The sequence below is a fragment of the Ailuropoda melanoleuca genome, unplaced genomic scaffold, assembly GCF_002007445.2.
Source record: "Ailuropoda melanoleuca isolate Jingjing unplaced genomic scaffold, ASM200744v2 unplaced-scaffold5931, whole genome shotgun sequence".
Taxonomy (NCBI): domain Eukaryota; kingdom Metazoa; phylum Chordata; class Mammalia; order Carnivora; family Ursidae; genus Ailuropoda; species Ailuropoda melanoleuca.
Genome location: NW_023233070.1, coordinates 176,416 through 204,177, shown reverse-complemented (window position 1 = coordinate 204,177; position 27,762 = coordinate 176,416). Strand labels below are relative to the sequence as shown.

The window sequence follows — 27,762 nt, the reverse complement described above, 5'->3', positions numbered from 1 at the left end:
CCCCATTTCATAGACTCCCCAAGGAAAACAGGCTTCAATGATCTGTCAGTCTACAACAGAAACAATTCATTAGGACAGAAAAACAGGATTGCTAAGTTACACAACTTATTTCAACCAATTATCTTAAGTCCACCTTTAAAATCACTTCCTATTGCAATTCAAGAAACATCTGAGTAGTACTGTGGTACATGTCAAGTTTCCCAGAGCCTATTCCAATTACTGTTTCAGGATTTCTTTTAATTTAGTGCCTGGGGTTCTTAGTCATGCCACTTCAAAGAATGAAGAGGTAAACCAGATGAAGAGTGATGGGCAGCAAAGCAAAGTTTACTGAGCGACAGTACAATGCTCCCAAAAGAGGGAGGGGACCCGAGAGAGTTGCCATTTTGTTGTTCAAATCGAGGGGTTTTTATAAGCTCTTTTGCAGAACTATTTCAGGTAACCAGAGTGTGGGTCCTCTGCAGATTGACTGTTAAGTCATGCCAATCAGGGTTTTGATCATGCCCCTATCTACATATCAGGCTAATGTTTACGTGCTGATGGTCTTTTGGGGCTGACATCTGAAAACTCACATCTTAACTGCCTCAGCCCATGATAGTGACAAATGTTTTTTGGTCAATTGTTGCATCTCAGGATATTTTGCCAAAGTCACTTTTACAGAAGTGCAAAATGGGATGCTACTGCAGACTTGTCTAAGGTATAAAATAGGATGGTAGTCCAGTTTTGTCTTGGCTGTCCTGCCTCCCTGTTTTCTTGTTGGGGACCCTGGCCCTGACTGCCTAATTGTCCAACTAACTCCTAACATTACCAGGTCAGGATTCTGCTTTTTGGGGGCTAAATCAGCTATCTGATATTTAATGTCCGTTGTTGTTTCTCCTCTCCTGTTCTGTTTGTGTTTGTGTGTTTATGCCATTTTAAAAATCCCTTTTCATTTAGTGAGTTTTTAAAAAGGGACAAGAGGGATAAATGCATGTGTCTAATATGCTTTTAATAGATAAGCCCTTTACAATATTTTGTTTGGTTTCTGTTCTACTTTTCAGCGCTGAATTATAATGAAGGTGTTAACCTAGTTTATAAGTTACTTTGTGTTTACTTTCATGAATGTAAGAATATGCCTAAAATATAAGTCTTTATCTTATTTTTCTGTTCTTTCTAAAAATCTGATATATTGAAGATACTCATTCTCTTTATTCATGCTCGTAAAAGCACTAGTCATGTGGCAACATGCTTAACTAAACCTAGAGACCAAAGTCTATCAAATTCAGGATGAAAAGCAATTTTCAAATTACTTTATAAAATAAAATTCACAAATATATGTCAATACTGACTTATCCCCATTCCTGCAATGATATCCTTGGCTTCTTCTTTGGTTCTGAAACTTTTGTTTCGATTTTACTTCATTACTTCATTTTGTTTTGTACCCAAACTTTCCATAATCACTTCCAATTCCTTCATTCCACTACCTTAGAAAATATGGTAAGCAAATAATAACAGCGATTTTTACTGATCACTTTTTATTTGTCTACATACTATGTAAGTAATTTCCTTTTTGAACGTATTTAATCTTTGAAATAACTGTATGAGTTAGGTATTATTTTTATTATTTTTTTAGAAGTAAAAAATTTTTCACACAGAAAAGTTAGGCTACTCGCCAAAGTTTTAGTCACAAGAACTTGTGTAACTTTATATTAGTAGAATGTTAACTGAAAAACAGTGCAAATATGTATATATTTATCAACATACTTGCAATTAGGAAAATGTGAGAATTTTTATTTTTTTATTGTGTGTTTATATCTATAACATTTTCTTATATCATATGACTAAACATAAAAATGTATTTAAAATAAATATCTTGCAACAGGTTTTAATATGAGTTTAATATAATATCACTTAAATTTGTTTTCCAAATGCAACAATTCCAAAGTGAATAAATTTATCAAAGATAGCATAAGTGAAGACAACATAGAAGTGGTTACTTACTTCCGATTTCACAAGAATCCTGTAGGACCGATCTACCTTGGGGCGTAGGATAATTTTCTTGTACAGGGGAAAAATCAATTTTATTATTCCTTGTTTGATAAAGCATATGCTCATATGCAGCTGCAGATTCCAGTGGCTCGATGCCATAACTGACATTCTGCAACAGCAATAATCCCCTAGGCATTTAAACACATAAAAAAGAAATAAAAAGATAATTAACATAGACTACCCACTGTGAAATGTAAATCAACCTTAAATTAAAAAATTTATAGAAATTTAACAGTAGTCTTTGTGACCTAATATCTAAGAATCATCTCTTCCTCCTTGGGTAAACTTTCAAACACAATTCTACAGCTTCTTCTCTCTATTATGACATTTACAAGTCATTGTGGTGCTAGTGTGGCTATGACATGGGAATACTCTTCATAACAATGGAAGCTTTTCCTGCATAAGTTTTGTGACTGCCAGCCTGGGATAGAGACAAAGAGAATAGGAAAAATGAAAAGATGAGGAAGAGGAAAAGAAAGTATATGAGAAGAAACACAATCAAAGTCTCTATTTCCTTTTTCTTCACTCTATCCTTCGAGATGTTTCTAAAAATTAAGGGGTCACATAAGATTTCCAATCACGTACATCTCTGGAATATGCCATTACCTGAGTCCAGAACAGGTGCTAAGAGTCACAACTGATTTTGGAACCTCTGCGGCGTATCCTTGATAAAGGCAATGGCGCTAAACAGGAGTATACAAAGATACATTCATGAATGATCTGGTTTTTTTTATGTTTTTATTTAAATTCCAGTTAGTACAGCACACAGTGAAATATTAGCTTCAGGTGCACAACAACACAGTCATTCAACACTTCCATACAACACCTGGTGCTCATCACGTCAAGTGCATGAATGATTTGTAAATAAAGTTTTTGGATTATCCTTACTTCCTACATATCATTAAACATTTAGACTTAGCCATTACCATAATATTATCTACCAGCTATCTCATTATCTGCAATCTCTTTCTTTTAACACTTTCCCCTAAGAATAGTCATGACTCCTATCCTTCCCAAAACAATTCCTTGCTTTAATTCTAAATATTTGACAAACAAGTTTCGTATCTGCATCTTTTCTCTCTCAGCCACATTTCTTTAATGTATATTTATAACTACTAACTTCATGTAATTCACACCATTAATTTGACTTCAAATGTGAACTTTTCACATGTTTTTTTTTAAGTTACCCAAAAGAATATTAACTGAAATTTCTTCATTTTTTTCCCTTTAATATCTCACCAAGTGGATCATCCTTAGTTCCAGCTCTCCTCCCCATAGACTTTCACAGTATTAATCTTCCCAGGTTCTCCCCTAATAATCTTTTTCAGTGAATATTCCCTTCTCTTCCCTTAAAAGTCTAGTGATATCTGCAGTCAGTCCTGTTCCTTTGCTAATGCTGTGTTATGAAAACTTTAGTATCATCACATTTGTTCCTATAGATTTGTTTCTCTGTTATTATTATATGTTATTAGCTGTGATACATATTATTTCCATCAGTTCCAGATATGAACTTTCCTCACTGAAGGGGACTAGAAAAAATAGAGTGAGAGATGCACTGACATCCAGTGGCTGGAGTACAGCCAGAAGAAATGCTGCCCATCCCATTTATCCTTCATCATCAGACCCCACCAAGCAGTACAAGGTGGCCCAGGTAAGTACCTCTTACCACCACAGGCTGCAATAGCAGAAGTCCAGCAGAGCCAGAAGAAAAAACCTCAACAGAGTAACATTGAAAGCTATAAGAAAGCTAAATTGTCATTGGAACAACACACCACACTAAATCTAAATTTGAACTGGGTGACTGCTTCAAAGACAGAAGATTTAAACGTCAAGGATACAAGTGAAAATCACCCACTATACCAAGAACTAAAAAAAAAAAAAAAACAACAAAAATGAGAAAAGACAACCAACTGATGCCAGTATTGAGATAAGCCACATGTTGGAACTATCAAAGATTTTAAAGTAGCCATGGAAAGTTGCTTCAATGAACAATTACAAATTACCTTGACATAAATGACAGAATAGAAATAAAAGCCAGAACTAAAAAAGACATACACATAAAACAAACATCTGGATGGGTTCAAAAGTAGACTGGAGGTGACAAGGCACAGAATCAGTTAACTTGAGGACAGATCAGTAGAATTTACTCAGTATGTAAGACAGAGAAAAATGAGCTAAGAAAATGCATAGAGCCTCAATAACCTGTGGAAAAATACCAGATCTAAAATACATATCAGAATCCAAGAAAGAAAACAGAAAGAATGTGGAGTTGAAAAGCACTCAAAGAAACAAAGGCTGAGGGGTGCCTAGGTGCCTCATCAGTTAAGCATCTGCCTTCAGCTCAGGTCATGATCTCGGGGTCCTGGGATCAGGCTCAGCAGGCAGGGCATCTGTTTCTCCCTCTCCCACTGCCACTCCCCCACCCTCACCCCACTCCCAGCTCATGCGTGCTGTCCCTCTCTCTCAAATAAATAAACAAAATCTTAAAAAAGGAAAAAGAAATAAAGGCTGATTTTCTGGTCAGGAAGAGTAGAGTAAGAAGCCCCGGGCCTTCCATCATGGAACAAATACACCAATTCAGCAACAATTCATGGACAAATTCCCTTTATGATTGATCAGAAATTATTTTAATTTCTAGGAGAATGCAAAATCAAACTCACCAAAGTCAATATAAAGATTTGGTATACCTTTCACCAGGGTCACATGCAGAGCACTGCCATATGATCCCAAAGAGACTCTGGCTCCCAGCTTGACTGGAGAAGGAAAGGGGTTTGTTCTCAGGTCAAGTGCCCCAATTGTTCTGAAGGGGCAATCCAGAGAACTAGTATCCATATCACCAGTCTTAGGAGTCCTGATAAGCTCAACACAGTCTTAACCACCCAGGTAAAATAGAGGTAGTGACTCAGGTTAGTACAAAACATTGATTTGTAACCCCCACAACTCAGCACAGAGAGTGAATGAAAAACCCTAGCTTTCTGCTTCTCACTGGAAAAGGGAAAAGTTGATCCACACATGTAGTGCCTCCACTTCACCAAAACTGCCCATAGAATTAGCATCTGTTTCACGAATCCTGGAGCACTGATAGATCTGGCAGAATCTAGTTGCCTGCAAGAGACCAAGGCATCAGTTTGGGACAGTACATACTATTGATCCTCCCTCCTGTCTAACACAGAGAAAGCAGGACAAAAACACAGGTGCCTGCTTCTTCCTAAAGAGATATAAAGTTAGTAGAGGCCCCAAAATCAATGGCAAGGTTGATCTGGGAAATATCCTTCTGCACAAGGCCAGTTGGTGAAGACTGGGAGAATTGACTGGTTTGACTATAAGCCAACAACAAAATAATGAGTCAAGTAAAATGAAGAATCCGGAAAAGATGTTTTAAACAAAAGAACAAGATAAATCTCCAGAAATTGAACCTATTAAAATGAACTTAAATGATTTACTGTACAGAGAATTAAAAATAACTCCCATATACAAACTTGCAACTATAAGATGGTAAGTAATGGGGATGTAATGCACAGCACAGGGACTACAGTTAATAATACTGCATTGCATATTTGAAAGTTGCTAAGGGACTATATCTTAAAATTCAGTAACTGTATGGTGAGAGATGTTAACTAGACTAATGGTGGTGATCATTTCGCAATATATACAGATATTGAATTGTGTTGAACATCTGAAATGAATATAATGTTAATGTCAATTATACCTCAGTAAAAAAAGAACTCTCATAAAGATACTCACTGAGGTCAAGAAAACAATGCACAAACTAAGTGAGAATTTCAAAAAGAGATAGAAAAATTCACTGGAAAATTTCAACAGCAGACAAGATCAAGTATAAGAAAAAATACCTGAACTCAAAGACAAGTCTGAGGAGCAAAAAGAAAAGAGACTGAAAAAGTGAAAAAAACGTTAAAAGACTTGGAACACTACCAGGAAGAACTCTATCCACATTATGGAAGTCTCAGAAGGAAAAGAGGGAGAAAGAAAGGAATAATTATATGACATAATAGAGGTGTTAGCTAACACTAATGTAGTAATCATATTGCAACATATGAATGCATCAAATCAATACACTGCACACCTTAATGTTATACAATATTATAGCTGCATGTATCTCAATTAAAAAACAGAAAGCCTGTTCAAATAAATAATGGCTAAAACATCCCAAACCTATAGAAAGAAATGGATATCTATTTCCAAGAAGCTCAAAACACCAAATAAAATGGTCCTAAAGAAATCCACGCTCAGATATAACATAATCTAATTGCTACAAGTCAAATAAATGTAAATAAAGAATTTTGACAGCATCAGGAGAAAGTGATTTCTCACATATGACAGAACAGCCTTAAGAGTTTCCATGGATATTTCAGCAGAGACCGGGCAAGCCAGAAGGAAGTGAGATGATATATTCAAAGTGCTGACAGAGAGAAAAAAAAAGTCAACCAAAAGTATTATGTCCTCCAAAACTAAAAAAATGAAGAGACTGGTTTCTAGTTATACATATGAGGAACTTATATGTATATGGAAGTTACCACTCCATGCTAACTATAGGTAAAAAGCTTAACAGACTGAAAAAACAACATTTCTTACATCTGGAAGAGAGGTGAGGACACAGAGCAAACCACAGACCCCAAGGGTGGGGAGGTAGACAGGGGAGCACAAGGAGTTACAGCTTACTGAAGCAGAAGTAGTAAAAAGGGCTGCTGGAATAGTGCTCAGGTATTTAATACTCACAGTAATTGATGAAATGCTAGACAATCAGTGTGGATAACTCTCAGAAGTAAAAATTCCAGAGAACTCTAATGAGGTCCCCACAGTTTTGTGACATTTACATCCAGAAGCTTGACCAACATGCCTTAGTAAATATCAGAGAAAAATCCCTTATGTTTTCAGTAAGGGGATGAGAAAAGGGACCATTTTGAAATACATCAGAGCATTCTGTTCTTAGCAAGGCCTGATTTCAGTGGAACCATTTACCTAAAGATGAATTTGCTGGGAAATTATCAAAGCCTAACTGACAGAGAAGAGAAATACCCAACTCCAACAAACTCAGGCCATTCTGTCCCACCCAAAGGGGAAGGGGAAAAAACTGAGAAAGACTTTTGTTGTGCACAGTCCAGAGGCACAGGCCAAGTAAAAAACTGAGGCTTAATCACATGAATGCAGAACACTTCCTCTCTCCCCATACATCAACACACTACATTATAGCAGTTCCTTTACCTGGTGCATCATTTCCAGCTATCCAAAAAATGCCAAAAGCAAAAAACACAATTTCAAAAAACAGAATAAGCATCAGAATGAGACATGGCAGGAATGTTGGAATTATCAGTTTGAGAATTTAAAACAACCATTAATTATTGTTATGTTAAGGGCTCTAATGGATAAATTAGACACCATGCAAGAATGGATGAGCAATGTAATCATAGGGATTGAAATCCTGAGAAAGAATCCAAAATAAATACTAGAGTTAAAAAAAAAAAAAACTAACTGTAACAGAAATGCAGAGTGCCTTTGATGGTCTGGTAGATGGAAGTGGCTGAGAAAAGAATCTCTGAACTTGAGGATATACCAACAGAAACTTCATAATCTAAACAGCAAGAAAACAAACACAGAATAAAACAGAAGAATATATTCACAGACTATGGGACAACTTCAAGCGTTGTAACATACACATGATGGGAATATCAGAAAGAGAAGAAAGAAAAAGGGAAAGGAACATAAGAAATATCTGAAGCAATAATAACTGACAGCTTCCCCAAATTAATGTCAGACACCAAATCACAGATCCAGAAAGCTCATAGAACACGAAACAGAATATATTTAAAACACACACACACACACACACACACACACATACACACACATGCTTTAGCATATCATTTTCAAATTATAGAAAATCAGAGATAAAGAAAAAAATCCTAAAAGAAGCCAGAGGGGGAAAAAGCCTTGACTACAGAGGAACAACTGTAAGAATCACATAAGATTTCTCTTCATAAATCATGCATACAAGTAGGGACTGGAGTGAAATATTTAAAGCGGGGGGGGACCCCACAAATCTAGAATTCTATACCCTGCAAAATTAACCTTCAAAAGGGAAGAAGTAAAGATTTTATGATACAAAAATTGAGGGAATTTACTGCTAGTAGATTTGTTTACAAGAAAAATTTTGAAAAAATTCTACATAGAAAAGTTAAATGATATAGGTCAGAAACTGGAGTTTCCATAAAGGCAGACTACTGAAGAAGGAATATGACAGGAAAATAAAAACTTTTATTTTTCTTATGCTTAACTGATATAATAATTGCTCAAATAATAGCAAAAATGTATTTAACTACATATGCTTAAACAGATACCATATACAAAAGATACACATTTTATATTACATATTTCATATATATATATATATATATATATCTGCTTATATATAAGAAAAATGGCAGCAATGATACAAGGGACGGGAGGAAAGAACTAGGATTATTTTTTATTGTAAAGGATTCACACTACCTGTGATATGCTGTAGTGTCACTTGAAAGTGGACATAGTTGAACTCAGCCACATCATCAATCAACTGGATATAATTGACACCTACAGACTACCTCATCCAAAAATAGCAGAATACACATTCTTCTCAAGCCCATATGGAACATTCACCAAGACAGACATTCTGAGCCATAAAAAATACCTTAACAAATTTCAAAAACTAGAAATCATACAATGTCTGCTCTCAGACCACAGTGGAATTAAACTATAAATCAATAAGAAGAAGATAGCTGGAAAATCCCAAACACATGAGATTAAAGACATGCTTCTAAAGGACACACAGATCAAAAAAGAAATCTCAAAAGAAGTTTTAAAATATTTGTAACTAAATGGAAATAAAACACAGCTTTTCAAATTGCATGAGATGCAGCAAAAATAGTGCTTACTTAGGGGAGGTTTATAGCACATTTAATGCTTATACTAAAAAACAAGAAAGACCTAAAATCAACAGTCTAATTTTCCATGTTACATAACTTTAAAAAAAGGAGCAAATACAAAGTAAACTGAAGAAAAGAAATTTTAAGAATTAGAGTAGAAACCAATGACACTGAAAACAGGAAATCAATAGAGAAAATGAATGAAACCAAAAGCTGATTCTTTGAAAATATCCATAAAATCAACATGCCTCTAGCCAGGCAAACTAAGTAAAAATGAAAGAACAATAATTACTAATATCAGAGTTAAAAAGGTGGCATAACTACAGATCCCATAAATATTAAAAAGACAGTAAAGGAGTATGATGAACAACTCCACACCCACAAATTTGAAAATGTAGATGAAATGGACCAATTCTTTTAAGGACACAATTTGTCAACCCTTGCACAAGATGAAATATACAATCTGGGGGTGCCTGGGTGGGTCAGTCGGGTACGCGTCTGCCTTCAGCTCAGGTCATGATACCAGGGTCCTGGGATCAAGTCCCACATCAGGCTCTCTGCTCAGCGGGGAGTCTGCTTCTCCCTCTCTCTTTCTCTCAAATAAATAGATAAATAAAATCTTTTAAAAAAAGGGAAAAATGCAATCTGAATGGGTCTATATTTATTAGAGAAATCAAATACAAAATTAACAATCTTCCAAAACAGACAACAGAAGGACAAGATGGGTTCATTGTTGAATTCTTCCAAACATTTAAGGAAGAAATTATACCAATTCTTTACACGCTCTTTCAGAGTATAGAAGCGGTCTATAATTTTAACCCATTCTAACCCATTGTCTGGGAACAGTATTACCCTAATACTAAAACCGACAAAAATGTTAAAAGAAAACTTCAGACCAATATCTCTCATGAATATATATGCACAAATGCTCAACAAAATTAGCACATCAAATCCAACAATGAATTAAAAGAATTATAAGCCACAACCAACTTGGATTTTTTTAAATAATTTTTTATTATACCATGTTAGTCACCATACTGTACATGTATAATTTTTGATGTACAGTTCCATGATTCATTACTTGCATATAACACCCAGTGTGCCATGCAATACATGCCCTACTTAATACCCACCACCAGCCTATCCCATTCTCCCACCCCCCTCCCCTCTGAAGCCCTCAGTTTGGAAGAAAGGAGAAGGGGGGGTAAACAGAAGGGGGAATGAACCATGAGAGACTATGGACTCCGGGAAACAACTTGGATTTATCTCAAGTATGCAAAGCTGGTTCAACATTTCAAAAATGAAGTAATGTAAGCAGTCACAGCAACATGTTAAAAAAGAAAAATCCATAAAATCCATAATGTTTTAGGAAGCAAAATCAACATGTAAAAATCAGTTGTGATTTTATTAAATAACTATCAGAGAAATTAACCCCTTGTTAAAAAAGTGGTTTGCACATATTTTCTCCTGTTACATTATAGATTGCCTTTTCATCACGTTGATTGCTTCCTTTGCTGGGCAGAAGCTTGATGCATTTCCATTTTTAAATTTTTGCTTTTGGTGTCAAATCCTCAAATCCAAAAAATGATTTCCAAGACCAACATCAAGGAGGGTTTTCCTATGTATCTTCTAATTTTATGGTTTAACATCTTATATTTAAGTCTTTACTCCATTTCAAGGTAATGTTTGCAAGTGGTGTTATTTTGCATGTGGATATTTAGTTTTTCCATTTATTAAAGAGACTATCTATCCCCATTATGTATTTTTGGCACCCTTATGAAAGATTAGATGATGTTATATGTGTAGGTATATATCTAGGATCTTGATTCTGTTCTCCTGGTCTATCTGTTGGTTTTTAAGCTGATATCATACTTTTCTGATTACTATAAATTTGTCTTAGAGTTTGAAATCAGGAATTGTGATACCTCAGCTTTTTCCAGATTGCTTTGGTTATTTGGGGGTCTTTTGTGACTCCATAAGAATTTTAAGGTTATTTTTTTCTGGTTCTGTGAGAAATGTCAGTGAATTAGGGGTTGCACTGGATTTGTAGATTACTTTAGGTAGTATGGACACATAATAATATTAATCTTTCCAATCTCTGAATGCAGGATATCTTACCATTGAGTCTTCATCAATTTCTTTCATCATTGTATTATAGCTTTTATTGTACAGGTTTTTCACCTCCTTTGTTAAATTTATTCCTATTTTATTCCTTTGGCTGTTGTTGTAAATGGGATTGCTTTCTTAATTTCTCTGATAGTTATTGTATAGAATCACAACCGATTTTTACATGTTGATTTTGTTTCCTAAAACATTACAGATTTTACTGAGTTTTCTTTTTTTGGAAAACGATATGGAGATCCCTCAAAAAATTAAAAATAAAACTGAAATATGATTCAGCAATCCTACTTCTGGATATACATCCAGAAGAAAGGAAATCAGTTTCTCAAAGAGATATCTGCACTCATATATTCATTGCAGGATTATTCACAATACCAATATATGGAAACAACTTACGTATCCACAGATGGATGACTGGGTATAGAAAATGTGATACACACACACACACACACACGAACACATGAATATTATTCATCCATGAAAGAGAAGGAAATCCTGCCATTTGCAACAACATGGATGGACGTAGAGGACATTATACAAAATGAAATTAGCCAGAGAAATACAAATGCTATATGATCTCACTTAGGTGTGGAATCTAAAGAAAAAAAGTTGAACTCATCAAAACAGAGTAGAATGGTGGTTACCAGGTGGTGGGGATTGGGAGAAATGGAGAAATGTTAGTCAAGGGTTTAAGCCTTCAGTTATAACATAAATAAGCTCTGGGGGTCTAATGCACAGGATGGTAACTACAGTTAATGGTACTGTGTTATATATCTGAAATTTGCTGAGAGTAAACCTTAAGTGTTCTCAAGACACATACACACACACACACACACAGGCACACACAACTACTGGAGGTGTGATGGATGTGTTGATTAACCTGATTGTGGTAACTAACCATTTTACAAGGTATATGTACATGAATCAATCACATTTGCACATTTTAGATACACACAATTTTATTTGTAAATTATACCTCAAAATGCTAAAAAAATTTTAAATCAAAAAAATTAGAACATCGACTGGAGTTAAGATGGTGGAGGAGTAGGGGACCCCTTTTTAAGCCAGTCCCCTGAGTCGAGGTGGAAAGGTACCAGTCCATCCTGATCACCCACGGAATCAGCCTGAGACACAGGAAGATACATCTGGATCTCTACAAATGAACATCTCCAGCACTGAGTATTGAGGTACGAAGCGGGGAGCCGTGAAGCCGCGCACAGATATCGGAAGATAAACGGAAGGGGGGTACCTGCCTTCAGGTACCGGGAAGCAGTAGCCACCTGCACTGGGGAGCGGGCTGACTGGCGGACCAGCAACCGCGAGAGTGCAGACTCAGGCCGTGAGTTGGGGAACACACGCAACCAGTCTGAAAACCGGAGGTCCGGATTGCACAAACCACACTGAAAGGGAGCTCTGGAGTGGGCGGGGCAGCTGGCGGCTGGCGGTGTTAGAAACACAAAGGACAGAGACATGCCGGCCCTGGAAGTGAGGGCTGGGACACCGGGTGTGGGGCACACATCCCGGGACGCTGAAGGGGTGAGCAGCACCAACAGAAACAGAGTTACAGTGGCCAGAGGGGCCCAGTGGAGAATGGTCTGCGATCCCTCTGTTCTGAGACAGAGGCCTGGATTCTGCTACTGCTGTTCTGACTCTCAGAAGAGGCAGAGCAAACCGCCAGGGAAAGCCGCCAGAGAACAAAAGCCTGGAAGTACTGGCTCACAGTGTACCCATCCCCATCCCCCCTCGCAGGGGACAAGGAGACTCTACCCAAACGGGGTTGCCTGAGTATCGGCGCTGCAGGCCCCTCCCCCAGAAGGCAGACTGAAAAATCAAGAAGCTTACATCCTTAAGGTCCCTATAAAACAAGTGCCCACTGCCTGGGTCCTGGTAAATAATTAGGGCTCTGGACAACCACGCAACCTGTTCTCATCAGAATGATGAGAAATCCGCCCCCCCAACAAAGAAGACAATGAGTCTGTGGCCTCTGCCACAGAACTAATGGATATGGATATAACCAAATTATCAGAAATGGAGTTCAGAGTAACAATGGTCAAGGTGATGTGTAGACTTGGAAAAAAATTAATGAAAATATCAACAAGAATATAGAATCTCTAAGGGTGGAAATGAGAGTGAATAGGGGAGAAATTAAAAATTCTATGAGCCAAATGCAGTCAAAACTAGAGGCTCTGACAGCCAGGGTGAATGAGGCAGAAGATCGTATCGGAGAATTGGAGGATGGGTGAGTAGAAGAGAAAGCTAACATAGAAACTTGGCTCAAAAAATTCCAATATCAAGAATGTAGGTTACGGGAGATTACTGACTCAATGAAACGTTCCAATGTCAGAATAATTGGCATCCTGAGGGGTTGGAGAAAAACAGAGGGCTAGAAGAGATATTTGAACAAATTGTAGCTGAAAACTTCCCTAATCTAGCAAAGGAAACAAGCATCAGTATCCAAGAGTCAGAGAGGACCCCTCCCAAGCTCAACCATGACAAACCTAAGCCACGTCACATCATAGTGCAATTCACAAATATTAGATCCAAGCATACAGTATTGAAAGCGGCCAGGGCAAAGAAATTTCTCACGTACCAAGGCAAAGGTATCAGAATTACATCAGACATGTCTACACAGACCTGGAATGAGAGAAAGGGTTGGGGGGCATTTTTAAAGCTCTTTCAGAGAAAAAATTGCAGCCAAGGATCCTTTATCCAGCAAGGCTATCATTCAGAATGATGGAGAGATAAAGACCTTCCAGAATTGCCAGTCACTCTTCAATTTTATAACCCCGAAACCAGCCCTACAGGAGACGTTAAGGGGGTTCTATAAAAGTAAAAAGGCCCCAAAAGTGATACAGAACAGAAAATCACAATCTATAGAAACAAAAACTTTACAGGCAACATGGCATCATTAAAATCATATCTCTCAATAATCAGTCTCAATGTAAAAGACCTAAATGCTCCTATAAAAAGCCACAGGGTTGCAGATTGGATAAAAAGACATGACCCATCCATTTGCTGTCTACAAGAGACTCATTTTGAATGTAAAGATACATCCAGACTGAAAGTAAAGGTATGGAGTACCATCTTTCACGCCAATGGACCTCAAAAGAAAGCTGGGGTAGCAATTCTCCTATCAGACAGATTGGATTTTAAACTAAAGACTACAGTTAGAGACACAGAAGGGCACTGTATTATTCTTAAAGGATGTATCCAACAAGTGGATATGACAATTATAAATATCTATGCCACCAACAGGGGAGCAGCGAGATATACAAGCCTACTCTTAACCAGAATAAAGAGACATATAGATAAAAATACATTAATAGGGGACCTCAACACTCCACTATCAGCAATAGATAGATCACCTAAGCAGAAAATCAACAAAGAAACAAGAGCTTTGAATGCCATACTAGACGAGTTGAACCTCATTGATATATATAGAACACTACACCCCAGAACCAAATACTCATTCTATTCTAATGCCCATGGAACATTCTCAAGAATAGACCATGTTCTGGGTCACAAAACAGGTCTCAACCAATACCAAAAGACTGAAATTATTCACTGCATATTCTCAGACCACAACACTTTGAAATTGGAACTCAACCAAAAGGAAAAATTTGGAAGAAACTCAAACACTTGGAGATTAGGAAACATCCCGCTCAAGAATGATTCGATAAACCAGGAAATCAAAAATCAATTTAAACAATTTATGGAGACCAAAAAGAATGAAAACACAATGATCCAAAACCTATGGGACACTGCAAAGGCAGTCCTAAGGGGGAAATACATAGCCATCCAAGCCTCACTCAAAAGAATAGAATAATCTAAAATGCAGTTTTTATATTCTCATCTCAAGAAGCTGGAACAACAACAGAGGAACAGGCCTAATCCACGCACGAAAAGCAGTTGATCAAGATTAGACCAGAGATCAATGAATTAAAAGGCAGGAGCACAATAGAGCAGATCAACAGAACTAAAAGCTGGTTCTTTGAAAGAATAAATAAAATTGACAAACCAATGGCAAGACTTATCCAAAAGAATAGAGAATGGACCCAAATTAATAAAACTATGAATGAAAAGGGAGAGGTCACAACCAACACCAATGAAAGTGGAAGGATTATTAGAAACTTTTATCAAAAGCTTTATGGCAATAAATTAAGCAATCTGGAAGAGATGGAGGCCTTCCTGGAAACCTATAAACTACCATGTCTGAAAGAGGAAGAAATTGATTTTTTAAACAGGCCAATTAATCATGAAGAGATTGAAACAGAGATTAAAAACCTTCCAAAAAACAAAACACCACGCCTGATGGATTTCCCGAGAAATTCTACCAAACATTCAAAGAAGAACTAATACCTATTCTCCTAAAGCTATTTCAAAAAATAGAAACAGAAGGAAAGCTACCAAACACATTCTCTGAGGCCAATATTACTTTGATCCCCAAACCAGGCGAAGACACCATCAAAAAGGAGAATTACAAACCAAATTCCCTGATGAATATGGATGCCAAAATTTTCAACAAGATCCTTGCTAATAGAATCCAACAGCACATTAAAAGGATTATCCATCTGACCAAGTGGGATTCTACCTGGGAAGCAAGGGTGGTTCAATATTCACAAATCTACCAGTGTGATAGATCATATCAACAAGAAAAAAGAAAAAAATATGATCCTCTCAATAGATGCAAAAATCATTTCACAAAATACAGCATCCTTTCCTGATTCAAACCCTTCAGAGTGTAGGGATAGAGGGGACATTCCTCAATCTCATAAAAACCATTTATGAAAAGCCTACAGAAAATATTATTCTCAATGGGGAAAAGCTGGAAGCCTTTCCCTTAAGGTCAGGAACACGACAAGGATGCCCACTCTTGCCACTACTATTCAAAATAGTACTAGAAGTCCTTGCAACAGCAATCAGACAACAAAAAGGAATAAAAGGTATCCAAATCGGCAGAGAAGAAGTCAAAATGTCTCTCTTTGCAGATGGCATGGTACTCTATATGGAAAACCCAAAAGGATCCACTCCCAAACTACTAGAAGTTATACAGCAATTCAGTAATGTGGCGGGATACAAAATCGATGCTCAGAAACCAGTTGCATTTCTATACACGAACAATGAGACTGAAGAAAGAGAAATTAGGGAATCCATTCCATTTACAATAGAACCAAAAATCATACGTTATCTCGGAATTAACTTAACCAGAGGCGTAAAGGATCTATATTCTAGAAAGTACAAATCATTCTTGAAAGACATTGAAGAAGACACAAAAAGATGGAAAAATATTCTATGCTCATGGATCAGAAGAATTAACATAGTTAAAATGCCCAAACTACCCAGAGCAATCTACACTTTCAGGGCCATCCCGATCAAAATACCAATGACATTTTTCAAAGAACTGGATCAAACAGCCCTTAAATTTGTGTGGAACCAGAAAAGGCCCCGAATCGCCAAGGAATTGTTGAAAAGGAAATCAAAGCTGGGGGCATCACAATGCCGGATTTCACTCTGTACTACAAAGCTGTGATCACAAAGACAGCATGGTACTGGCACAAAAACAGACACATAGACCAATGGAACAGAATAGAGAACCCAAAAATGGACCCTCGGCTCTATGGTCAAATAATATTTGATAAAGCAGGAAAAAACATCCAATGGCAAAAAGACAGTCTCTTCAATAAATGGTGCTGGGAAAATTGGACAGCTACATGCAAAAGAATGACCACTCTCTCACACCATACACAAAATAAACTCCAAATGGATGAGAGACCTCAATGTGGACATGAATCCATCAAAATCCTAGAGTAGAGCATGGGCGGGAACCTCCACGACATTGGCCACAGCAAATTTTTTCATGACACATCTCCAAAGGCAAGAGAAACAAAAGAAAAAAATGAACTTGTGGGACTTCATCAAGATAAAAAGTTTCTGCACACCCAAGGAAACAGTCAAAAACACTACGAGGCAGCCCACAGAATGGGAAAAGTTATTTGCAAAGGACACAACAGATAAAGGACTGGTATCCAAGATCTACAAAGAACTTCTCAAACTCAATGCACGAGAAACAAATAAACAAATCAAAAAATGGGCAGAAGATATGAACAGACACATTTCCAGTGAAGACATACAAATGGCTAAAAGACAAACGAAAAAATGTTCAAAATCATTAGCCATCACGGAAATTCAAATCAAAACCACACTGAGATACCACCTTATGCCAGTTAGAATGGCAAAAATTGACAAGGGAAGAAAAAATTGCTGGAGAGGATGCGGAGAAAGGGGATCCCTCCTACATTGTTGGTGGGAATGCAAGTTGGTACAGCCACTCTGGAAAACAGCCACTCTGGAAAAGAGTGTGGAGGTCCCTTAAAAAGTTAAAAATTGAGCTACCCTATGACCCAGCCATTTGCACTACTGGGTATTTACCCCATAGATACAGACGTAGTGAAGAGAAGGGTCATATGCACCCCTATGTTCATAGCAGCATTGTCCACAATAGCTAAATCATTTAAGGAGCCGAGATGCCCTTCAACAGATGACTGGATTAAGAAGCTGTGGTCCATATGCACAATGGAATATTACTCAGCTATCAGAAAGAACGATTTCTCAACATTTTGCTGCAACATGGACAGCACTGGAGGAGATAATGCTAAGTGAAATAAGTCAAGCAGAGAAAGACAATTATCATATGTTTTCTCTCATATATGGAACATAAGAACTAGGCAGATCAGTAGGAGAAGAAAGGGATAAAGAAAGGGGGGGTAATCAAAAGGGGAAATGAAGCATGAGAGACTATGGTCTCTGAGAAACAAACTGAGGGCTTCAGAGGGAAGGGGGTGGGGGAATGGGATAGACTGGTGATGGGTAGTAAGGAGGGCACATATTGCATGGTGCACTGTTCTACACAACTAATGAATCATCGAACTTTACATCAAAAACGAGGGATGTACTGCATGGTGACTAACATAATATAATAAAAAATATTATTATAAAAAAATAAAAATAAATAAAACTACACTCTGCCACCAGGATGGTCAACTCCTCCCTGTTAACCCAGGACTTTTCCAGTGTTACCACTGGAAGTCCCATATCCCTCACGAAACTGCTCAGATCTGAGCAAACTGGGATAGTTGGTCACCCTACCTGACACTTGTTAGCTATATGACCTGAAGTATTTTTTAAGCCTCTGTATGTTTCAGTTCCTTTATGGTACAATGAGAATCATTTTACTTATTTCACTGGATTATTTTAGAATTAGACACAATAATATGTACACATTGCTTAGCATAGTAAATTTTAATAAAGTTATAAATAAGTTAAAAAAATGAAAATCACTAGGTAAAAATAAATATATAGAAAATGATGAATACTAAATTAATATAATGAGAGTGGGTAAATCACTCTTAATTCTAGTGTAAAAGTTAGAAGGCAAAATATTAAAAATAACTATAACTAAAATATGTTAAAAGATACACAATATGAAATGATGTAAATTGTGGCATCAGTAACACAAAATGACTGTGAAGGGAAGTAAGAAAGTTGCAGATTTTTGTATGTGGTTGAAGTTCTTATCAGCTTAAAATACACTGTTATAGCTATACAACATTGCACGCAAGCCCCATGGAAACCAAAATGAAAATACCAATACAAGTTACACAAAAGAAAAAGACCAAAATATCAAAACATTTTTTAAAAAGTCAAAGAAACACAATTGAAGAGAGTCAGAGAAGAAAAGGCAGACAAAATAACTACAAAAAAGAACACAAAACAATTAACAAGGGACAATAGTAAATAACCTCCCTATCAATAATAACTTTGTAAATGGATTAAACTACAAAAACAAAAAACATAATAAGAGTGCTGAATGGGGGGGAAGGCAATATCCAACACTACACTGTCTGAAAGAAACTCATTAAACTCATTTCAGATTTAAGGGCATATATAGGCTGAAAGTGATGGCATAAAAAAAGACATCCCAAGCAAATAACAACCAAAATGGAGCAGAGGTAGCTATACTTATATCAGACAGAATAGACATTATGTCAAAACCGTCACAAGAATCAAATAAGGACATTTTATAATAATCAAAGTGTCAATTCACCAATAAGAATTCACCGCCCACCACTTAGGATGACTATTATCATATCAACAAATAACAACAAGTGTTAGTGAGGATGTGGAGAAAGTAGAAACATTGCACACTGTTGGTGGAAATACAACATGGTGCAGTTGCTAATGAAAGCAGTATGGAGATTCTTCTAAAAACTAAAAATAGAACTACCATATGATCTTGAAATGTTACTTCTGGGCAGTTGCCAAAAGGATGGGAGTGAGGACCACAAGGAGATACTGGATCTCCTATGTTCACTGCAGCATTACCCATAACAGCCAAGATGTGGGAATAAACTAACCAGGCATCAGCAGATGAGTGGATAAAGAAAATGTGGAGCATATTCAATGGAATACTATTCAGTCTTAAAAAGAAGCAAATTCTGCAATATGTGATAACATGGATGAACCCTGAGGACATCATGCTAAGTGATTCCAGGCACAGAAGTCAGTCACAGAAAGACAAATACTGCACAATTCCATTTATATGAGACATCTAGAATAGATTCATACCATCAGAGAGTGGAATGGTGGTTGCCATGGGCCAGGGAGAGGGAGAAATGGGGAGTACTAACTAATGGGCACAACATTTCAGTCAAGCAAGGTGAATAAGCTCTAGGATCTTCTGTGAAACATCATACTATAATTAACAAAAAAGAATACAGAAAATTTCTTGATTGTAAAATTCACATTTAAGTAATTTTACCACAAGAAAATAAAATATAAATTAAAGACAAGAAAAAAGAAATAAGACTGAAAACTTCACAACACTGATGGATGAGATATAAATGTTTAGATTCCAGAAGCTAAGCAAACTGCAAAGAGAATGGACCCACAGTAACTCACAATAAATGGGTTATCATAATTAAAATGAAAGCAATAAAAATACCTTCAAAGTAACCAGAAGGCAATGTCACATAAGCTATAGGGGAACACCAACCTGCATGACAGCAGATCTCGCATGTGTAGTCATGAAGGCTAAGAGGAAACATCACAGCAGTTTTCAACTGCTGAAAGAAAAGTATAAGCAAACACGAACTCTATGTCTGGCAAATTCACCCTTTAAGAATGGAGGGAAAAAAGAGACTTTCTCTAAAAAGGAAAACTAGGTTTTATCGCTAGCACACATACTCCTAAAGAATGTCAGGAAGAAACTCCAAAAACCAAAGGTAGTAATATCACATGAAGGCCTGGAGCATCCTAAGGAATTAGGAAAAACAGAATGGGTTAAAATAGTGGTAAATATAACAGGCAATCTTTTCCCTCACGAGTTTCTTAAATTACATTTGGTGGTTGAAACAAAAATCATACAATATCATCCGATGCTCAATATATGTAAAGGAATTTTTAATCAATTGTGTTTTAAAAGTGCAGAGGATGAAGGAGCCCAAACAGAAGTGCAGTTTCAATACTCTACTGAAATAGTAAAAATTCCACATAATAGTAAGCTATATTGTAAGTTATATATGTTATATTTTAATACCTACAGCAAACACTAAGAAAACTATAGTAAGGAAAATATTTTAAAACACCATAAATAAATCACAATGGAATCCTAAATAAATGTCCGAATACCCAGAAGAAGGCAGGAAGAGGTGAACAAAGAAATGAGAAACGTAGAAAAAAAGAAACAAGCCATTAGGGTTATGGTAAATAAAAACCCTAATATATCGATAATTACTTTAAATGTCAATAATCTAAAAATACCAAATAAAACACCGTGCGCCAGGGTAAATGGGAGAAAAAGAAACACACTATGGCTCAGCTAAATACTCTTTTAAGAAGCTCATTTCAAACATAACATAGGTAGACTGGAATTCAAAGAATGGACATATATATATCATGTGAGTATTCATAAAAATAAAAAAAAGTGGCTTTATTAATATCAGACAAAGTGGACTTACTAGTAAAAAAATCCTCTTCGGACAAAGAGTCATTACCTAATCATAATAGCATCAAGCCATCCAGAACACACAGCAATCCTAAATGTACTAGGCATCAAACAACAGAGTTTCAAAATATGTGAAGCAAACACTGATACAACTGAAAAAGACAAAGCAAAAAACAAAACACCAATAATAAATGATGAAATTCAATATGTAGCATACAGTTATTGATAGTATTAGACAGAAAATTAGTAAAAACACAGAAGTGAACATCAGTCAATATGATCTACATGACATTTATGGAAGACTCCAACCCAACAGCAGAATACACACACTGTTCAACTATCCAAGAGCACTCATCAGCACATACAGTACACTGGATTGTAAAGCACTCATCAGCACATACAGTGCACTGGATCTTAAACCAAACCTTCACCAATTAAAAGAATTGAAATCATACAGGATATATTTTCTAACCATAATGAAATCAAACTAGAAATCAGCAGACAAGGACAATTGGAAAAATCTCCAAACATTTGGAAATTGAATGACACAGTTTTTAAAACTCCACAGGTCAAACAAGAAGCCTCAAAGGAAATTTTAAAAATATATATAACTGTGTTAAAATGAAAAGATTACATTCTGATGTAGGCTGTACCTTGAACAGTGCTGAGCAAGAAATTTTAGTACTAAAATGCTTACAACAGAATAGAGGAAAAGTCACAAATCGATAATACATTTTTCCCTCAACAAACTAGAAAAAAGAAACTCAAAGAAAGGTATAAGGGAGACAATAATAAACATAAGTGCTAAATGCCATGACATTGAAAATAAGACAACAGTACAGAAAAAGCAAGAAAAAGCTGGCTCTTTGATAAATTCAGTAAATTGAAAAATCTCCAGCTGGACTGACAAAGAGGAGAGAAGACAGCAGTCACTGATGTCAGAAACAAAACACTCCTGCAGTCATTTGTGACAAATCACTGTGACAAAATTACACCCCTAAATTCCACACCCGAGATGGAATGGACCAATTCTTTAAAAACCACAAACCACCGAAACAATACATATGACACAGATAAATGAGATACTCCTATAACTATTAAGTAACCTGAGTCAGTAAATAAAATCACACACACACACACACACAAATCCACAGGCCTAGTGAAGACACTAAAAAATTTTAACAAACAGCTTAAAAATTAGCATGTTCTTTATATATCTTCCAGAAAATAAAATAAGAATTAACACTTCCAAATTTATTTTATGAGACCAGTATTACTCTACTACAAAAATTAGACAGTACAAAAAAAGAAAACCACAGACCAAAATTTCTCATGAACTTTGACCAAAAAATCCTCAAGAAATTGCTAGCAAATCAAACCCAGTAATGGATAAAAAGTATTATCCACCAGGACCAAGTTGTAGCTTTTCTAGATATGCACTACTGTTTTAATATCTGAAAATCAATCAGTGCAATCCATCATATCAAGATGCTAAAAAAGAAAAGTCATACAATCATATCAACTGATACAGAAAAGTCATCTGATACAATTAAACACATAACCCTTGATGGGGGAGGGACTCTTAGCAATCTAGAAATATAAAATTTCCTAAATTTTGTAAGGAATATATGAATAAAAAAACCCTACAGCTAACATTATCCTCAATGTGGAAAGAATGAATATTTTATCCCTAAGATGGGGAACAAGGTAAATCACTATTGTAATTCAGCACAGTACTGGAAGTTATAACAAGCACAGCATGACAAAGCAGAGAGATAAAAAGCATACAGATTGAAAAGGAAGAAAGAAAAATGTCTGTATTTATAAAAGACACATCTATGTAAAAAATCTCAAGGACACTATCTAAAAATAAAAAACATAGCGTATGTGACTTCAGCAAGGTTGTAGGATACCAGATTAACACAAATCCATTGCATTTCTAGATAACAATATGTGGAAACTGAAATTAAAATATAATACCATTTACAGTTGATCCAAACAAAATGAAATGCTTCAGTATAAACCTAAAAAAACTATGTACAGGATATGCACGCTAAAATTACAAACTGTTAAAAAAGACACAAGGAAAAAATTCAAATAAATGGAGAGTCTCACTGCATTCGCAGATTAGAAGACTCAACACAGTGAAAAGTTCAATACTCCCCAAATTGAGCTACAGGGCCAACACAATGTCTATCACAATCCCAGCAAGTTTGTCTGTATCCATGAAGTAATTTAGTCTGAAATTTATATGAAAAAGCAAAATACCTATGATGGTCTAAAAATCTTGAGAAAGAATAAATGAGGAGGAATCACTGCAGACTATATAAATGCTTAATTTACATGTTAACTAAAGAAGACAGCATGGTAGTGACAGAAAAATAGACACATAGAAAAACTGAGCAGAATAAAGAACCCAGAAATATACCCACAAAAATATGCCCCACTGACTTTTTGACAAAGATGCAAGAGCAACAATGCAGGACAGCCTTTTCTATCAGTGATGTTGAAACATACAAATGCAAATCCTCAGCCAGAAGAATAAACCTTGATCCAAATCTCCCACCTTACACAAAATTATCTCAAAGTGGACATACAATTAAATGTAAATAAAACTGTAAAACTTTTAGGAGTAAAAAGAACATAGAATCTTCAGGAGCTAGGGATAAATGGAGTTCTTAAGGTTGATACCGAAACTTCCATTCATAAAAGGAAAAGTTGATAAATTAACTCTCATCAAAATTAAAAATTTCTATTCAATGAAAGGCCTTATGAACAAGATGAAAAGACAAATTACAGACTGGGAATATAAATATGGGCAAAACACATTGTCTGGCAAAAGACTTGTATTTAAAATACATAAACTGCTTCAAAATCGACAATAAAAAACCAACCAATCCAATTAGAAAGGATGGATAAAGGACATTAAGAGACATTTCATTTCATGAAAATATACTCAACATCACTGGATATTAGGGAAATGCAAATTAAAAATTAGATGAGCTATCACTATACATCTATCAAAATGACAGAAATTTAAAAAGATTTTAAATACTGATCAAATGGTGGCAACATTCAGACACTCTATCTTTCCTATATTGCCAGGGGAAGTGTAAAATGGTACAGACACTGGAAAATAGCTAATAATTTCTTTAAAAAAATAAACATATACTTACCGTATGACCTGGCAATCATATTCCTGGGCATGTATCCCAGAAAAATAAAAATGTGTCCACACAACAAATTGCACATGAATGTTCATAGAAATATTACCTTAAATAGTTAAAGATTGGAAAAGGTAAAGTGTGAGAACATGTGGACCTGATGTTTCTTTGTGGGAATGTGATTGTTTAGAAATTTATTCTTTTTTATGCATATTTTTTATTTCAATTCAATTAACCAACATATAGTACATCATTACCTTTGATATAATCTTCAAGCATTCATTAGTTGCATATAACATCCAGTGCTCACCATATCACGGGCCCTCCATAATGCCCCTCACCCAATTATGCCATCCCCTCACCCACCTCCCTTTCCGCAACCTTCTGTTTCCAGGAGACAAGAGTGTCATATAGTTTGTCTCCCTCTCTGATTTCTTCCACTCAGTTTTACCTCCCTTCCACTATTGTCCTCTGCACTATTCCTTATGTTCCACTTATGATGGAAACCATGTGATCATTGTAATTTCCACCACTTCCTCTGTCCTATGACATCTCAATTAAAATGACCCTGTATTTAGGGGCCTCTTATTCTTAGCTCCTTAACCCACTTTCTTTCTCTCTCAGACCCTGCTAATGCTTCTGGTAGTTTAAACAACCTTTTTGGATAAGAGATCCGGAGCTCCAAATTTGAAAAGTAGTTGTTCTGTTCAAACTACCTTCATCGTGACTGCCGCATTATATTTGGGCTTCTGATTTGTTTGCCCAGTAATTCTGGGGGGTAGAAAGCATCCTTTTTCTTCCTGCCAATGGCACCTTAATGATACAGAAAATGTAAATCTACAGAACATAAAGGAAAACTTACCTTTATAAATGAAGAATCTGGATACAATGTTCCTGATTTGTTGTATGCATACACCAGGAAATGAGGGTCTAAAAATGACCTAATTCAACCAAAGTAATGACACTTTATTGCAAAAGTAACATTAACAAAAACAGAATCATGACAGTAAAATTCACTTTCAATTTTACAAACTCAAATATTCAAAAATTAAATGGACTCATCTCTCCACTATCTCATTTGCTTTCTGATAGCATATTTTGTGTAAGAAAAAATACTAAGCAGTATAACCGATAGCAGTAGGGACATCAAAATGAAATAAATTTATATATGCTAGAAACCAGGACTTCTGGATTCCCATAGCAAAGTTTTCTTTTAGATTCAACAATCAATAAATCTCATAAGAAAATATTTGTTAATTTGTTAACATTTGCTAACAAGTAGCCATAGATCGATAAACAAAAAATATGTCCTTTTCCAATTAGTTTTCATGAAATTATACTATGGTGAGAACAACCCCCAAACTCTCAATGCCTCAAAACAACAATGAATGTTCTTCCCAAGTTTACTGCAGGTTCAGCTCCACACTGCCTTCCTTTTGGAACCTGGGAAAAGACATACCTCCTACCCCTTGGAACATGCCTTTCTTATAGCAGAAGGAGAAAAGAAATTGTAGCAGCATACAATAGTTCTTAAAGCCTTCGTTTAGAAGCAGGAGGCTAGTGCTTTGCTCAAATTTCATAAGCTAAATGAATTCTACAGACAAGTCTCATATACATGGTACCGAAGTGTAATCTTCTCACAGAGAAGATTGCGATTATTACAGAACAATCTGACACCAGTGTTTTTTGCCAGGAGACCAGGCTTTCTCAAGGAATCCAAACACTAAGGGACAGTCCAAGGCCAGAATCAGAGGACCTAGAGCATTCATGGAGGGTGCACATTCACCACTACTTCTCTTTCCAGACCTGCTTCATCTTCTCTCATTCCTGACAACTCTTCCTTTTCCTCGATTCAAATAACAAAGCAGACAAAACAAAACTGGTGTATAACAGCTCATATTCCACCTACATTCAAGGGCAAATGCCAAATGGCCTGTGTAGCTTTAGGTGCAAGCACCTGGAACATGAATTCTAGCACAAGGGCAGGGCCACATTTTAGTAACAAGCATGTCAATGGAGGTGGTGGAAATGGGGATCCATAAGCATCCACAGGAAAAGGAAATTCAACAGATTTCTGACAAGCATAATTAAAAGGATAAAACTTTAGTTTGTAAGTTCATTCGTCCTGGATTCTCAAAAGTATACTTTTGCTTCTACAAAAAACAACAAAAAGATCTGCCTTGATCCAGTGAATTAATAGAAATACCCATGACCACTCACTGGAAAACAACATCCAATGTAAGGAAAATGAACAACAAAAGGGCGGAAGGCAAAACATAAAAGCAAGTTCCTAACGATGTTGAATGAAGAATTTGGTTAAAGAAAATAATCATTATTTCAAGAAAAGTTTAAAAAATTAATAAGCTTTCAGAGCAGATCATTTCAAGTAAAAAGAAGACACTCTGAAACTAAAATGATGACAGATGGAAAATAATAATTCAATAAATGTGTCAGAGAATTTGTTTGCTAAGAACAGAAATAGAGTCCTAGCTAATAAAGACAACACATTTTGCTAATAAGAAACACAGCCAAAGAAAGATTTAAAAGTAGTTGGAGGAAAAACTACACTATAGAGGGCAGATGCATAAGACACAATAGGAAACCACAGATTTCCATAAAATTTTTAAGAATGTGTAGTGATTTTAAACCAAAATGAAAAATTTAGGGATTTATTCAATTGTGAGAACAACTGAATAAATATAAATTGACACAAAGATGCACTGTAATATTTTAGCACATCTGCATGCTTTTGAAAATCTAAACTGCTATTGTCTTTTCAGAAACTGGCAATATCTCTCAAAATTCTAATACAAAATGCGAGTCACAAGGAAGTTTGTTGTGAAATTTACATCAGTTACTACATGCAGATTGCTTAGAAATATGCCTGGCAATTGCTATGTGCTCCATGAATGTGAGTTACTTTTGTTGTTTTTGTTGTTGTCATTATTATCACTACTATTTCTTGATCCAGAAATCTATCTCTTGGTATTAAGCCCACAAAACAAAATATCTACTGCATAAGAATATACATATAACATACATGTTTATTGCAGGACTCCATAGTGACAATCCTTGGAAATCACCTCATTCCCTATCAACATGCCATACTACAGACCATTACCTGTTAAAGAATGAGTGAAGATATATACATAGAGGAAGAAAATGAACACCATTATTAAATAAGACCTGCCGATTGCAAAACAGTATTTCCATTTCTCTAAAAACAAACCTTTTTGGTAGGTTTCTACATATTTCATTTAAAGGAAAGGTGAAATGTGGAATAGAAAATGGTGGCAAGATAGATACAAGGGTATTAATATTGGTTTCCTCACAGAGTAAAAATCGAAGATATTAAAGAACGTTGGTGGAATATCAAGGAAAATGCTTAAAATCATATAAATGTATAAAATGACATGATGAACAAAATTAATTGTTACAGTTGTAGCTATATTTTGAAGAGTTACATTGACTAATTTTCATTTATCTGGCATACATTAATTTTGCATCATGAAATTAAAATTTGGCTTGA

General features: G+C 35.9%; 1 protein-coding gene across 1 annotated transcript; it reads right to left on the bottom strand.

Annotated features, from left to right (window-relative positions):
• Window positions 1-26,002, bottom strand: LOC109488690 (A disintegrin and metallopeptidase domain 3-like). The gene is made up of 5 exons (XM_034652394.1): window positions 25,896-26,002; window positions 25,096-25,174; window positions 2,632-2,708; window positions 1,978-2,153; window positions 1-50 (listed from the first exon to the last, which is right to left on the bottom strand). Exons 1-5 carry the CDS (start codon window positions 26,000-26,002, stop codon window positions 46-48), a joined length of 444 nt encoding a protein of 147 aa, XP_034508285.1. The 3' UTR covers window positions 1-45.
• Window positions 26,003-27,762: the final 1,760 nt, after the last annotated feature.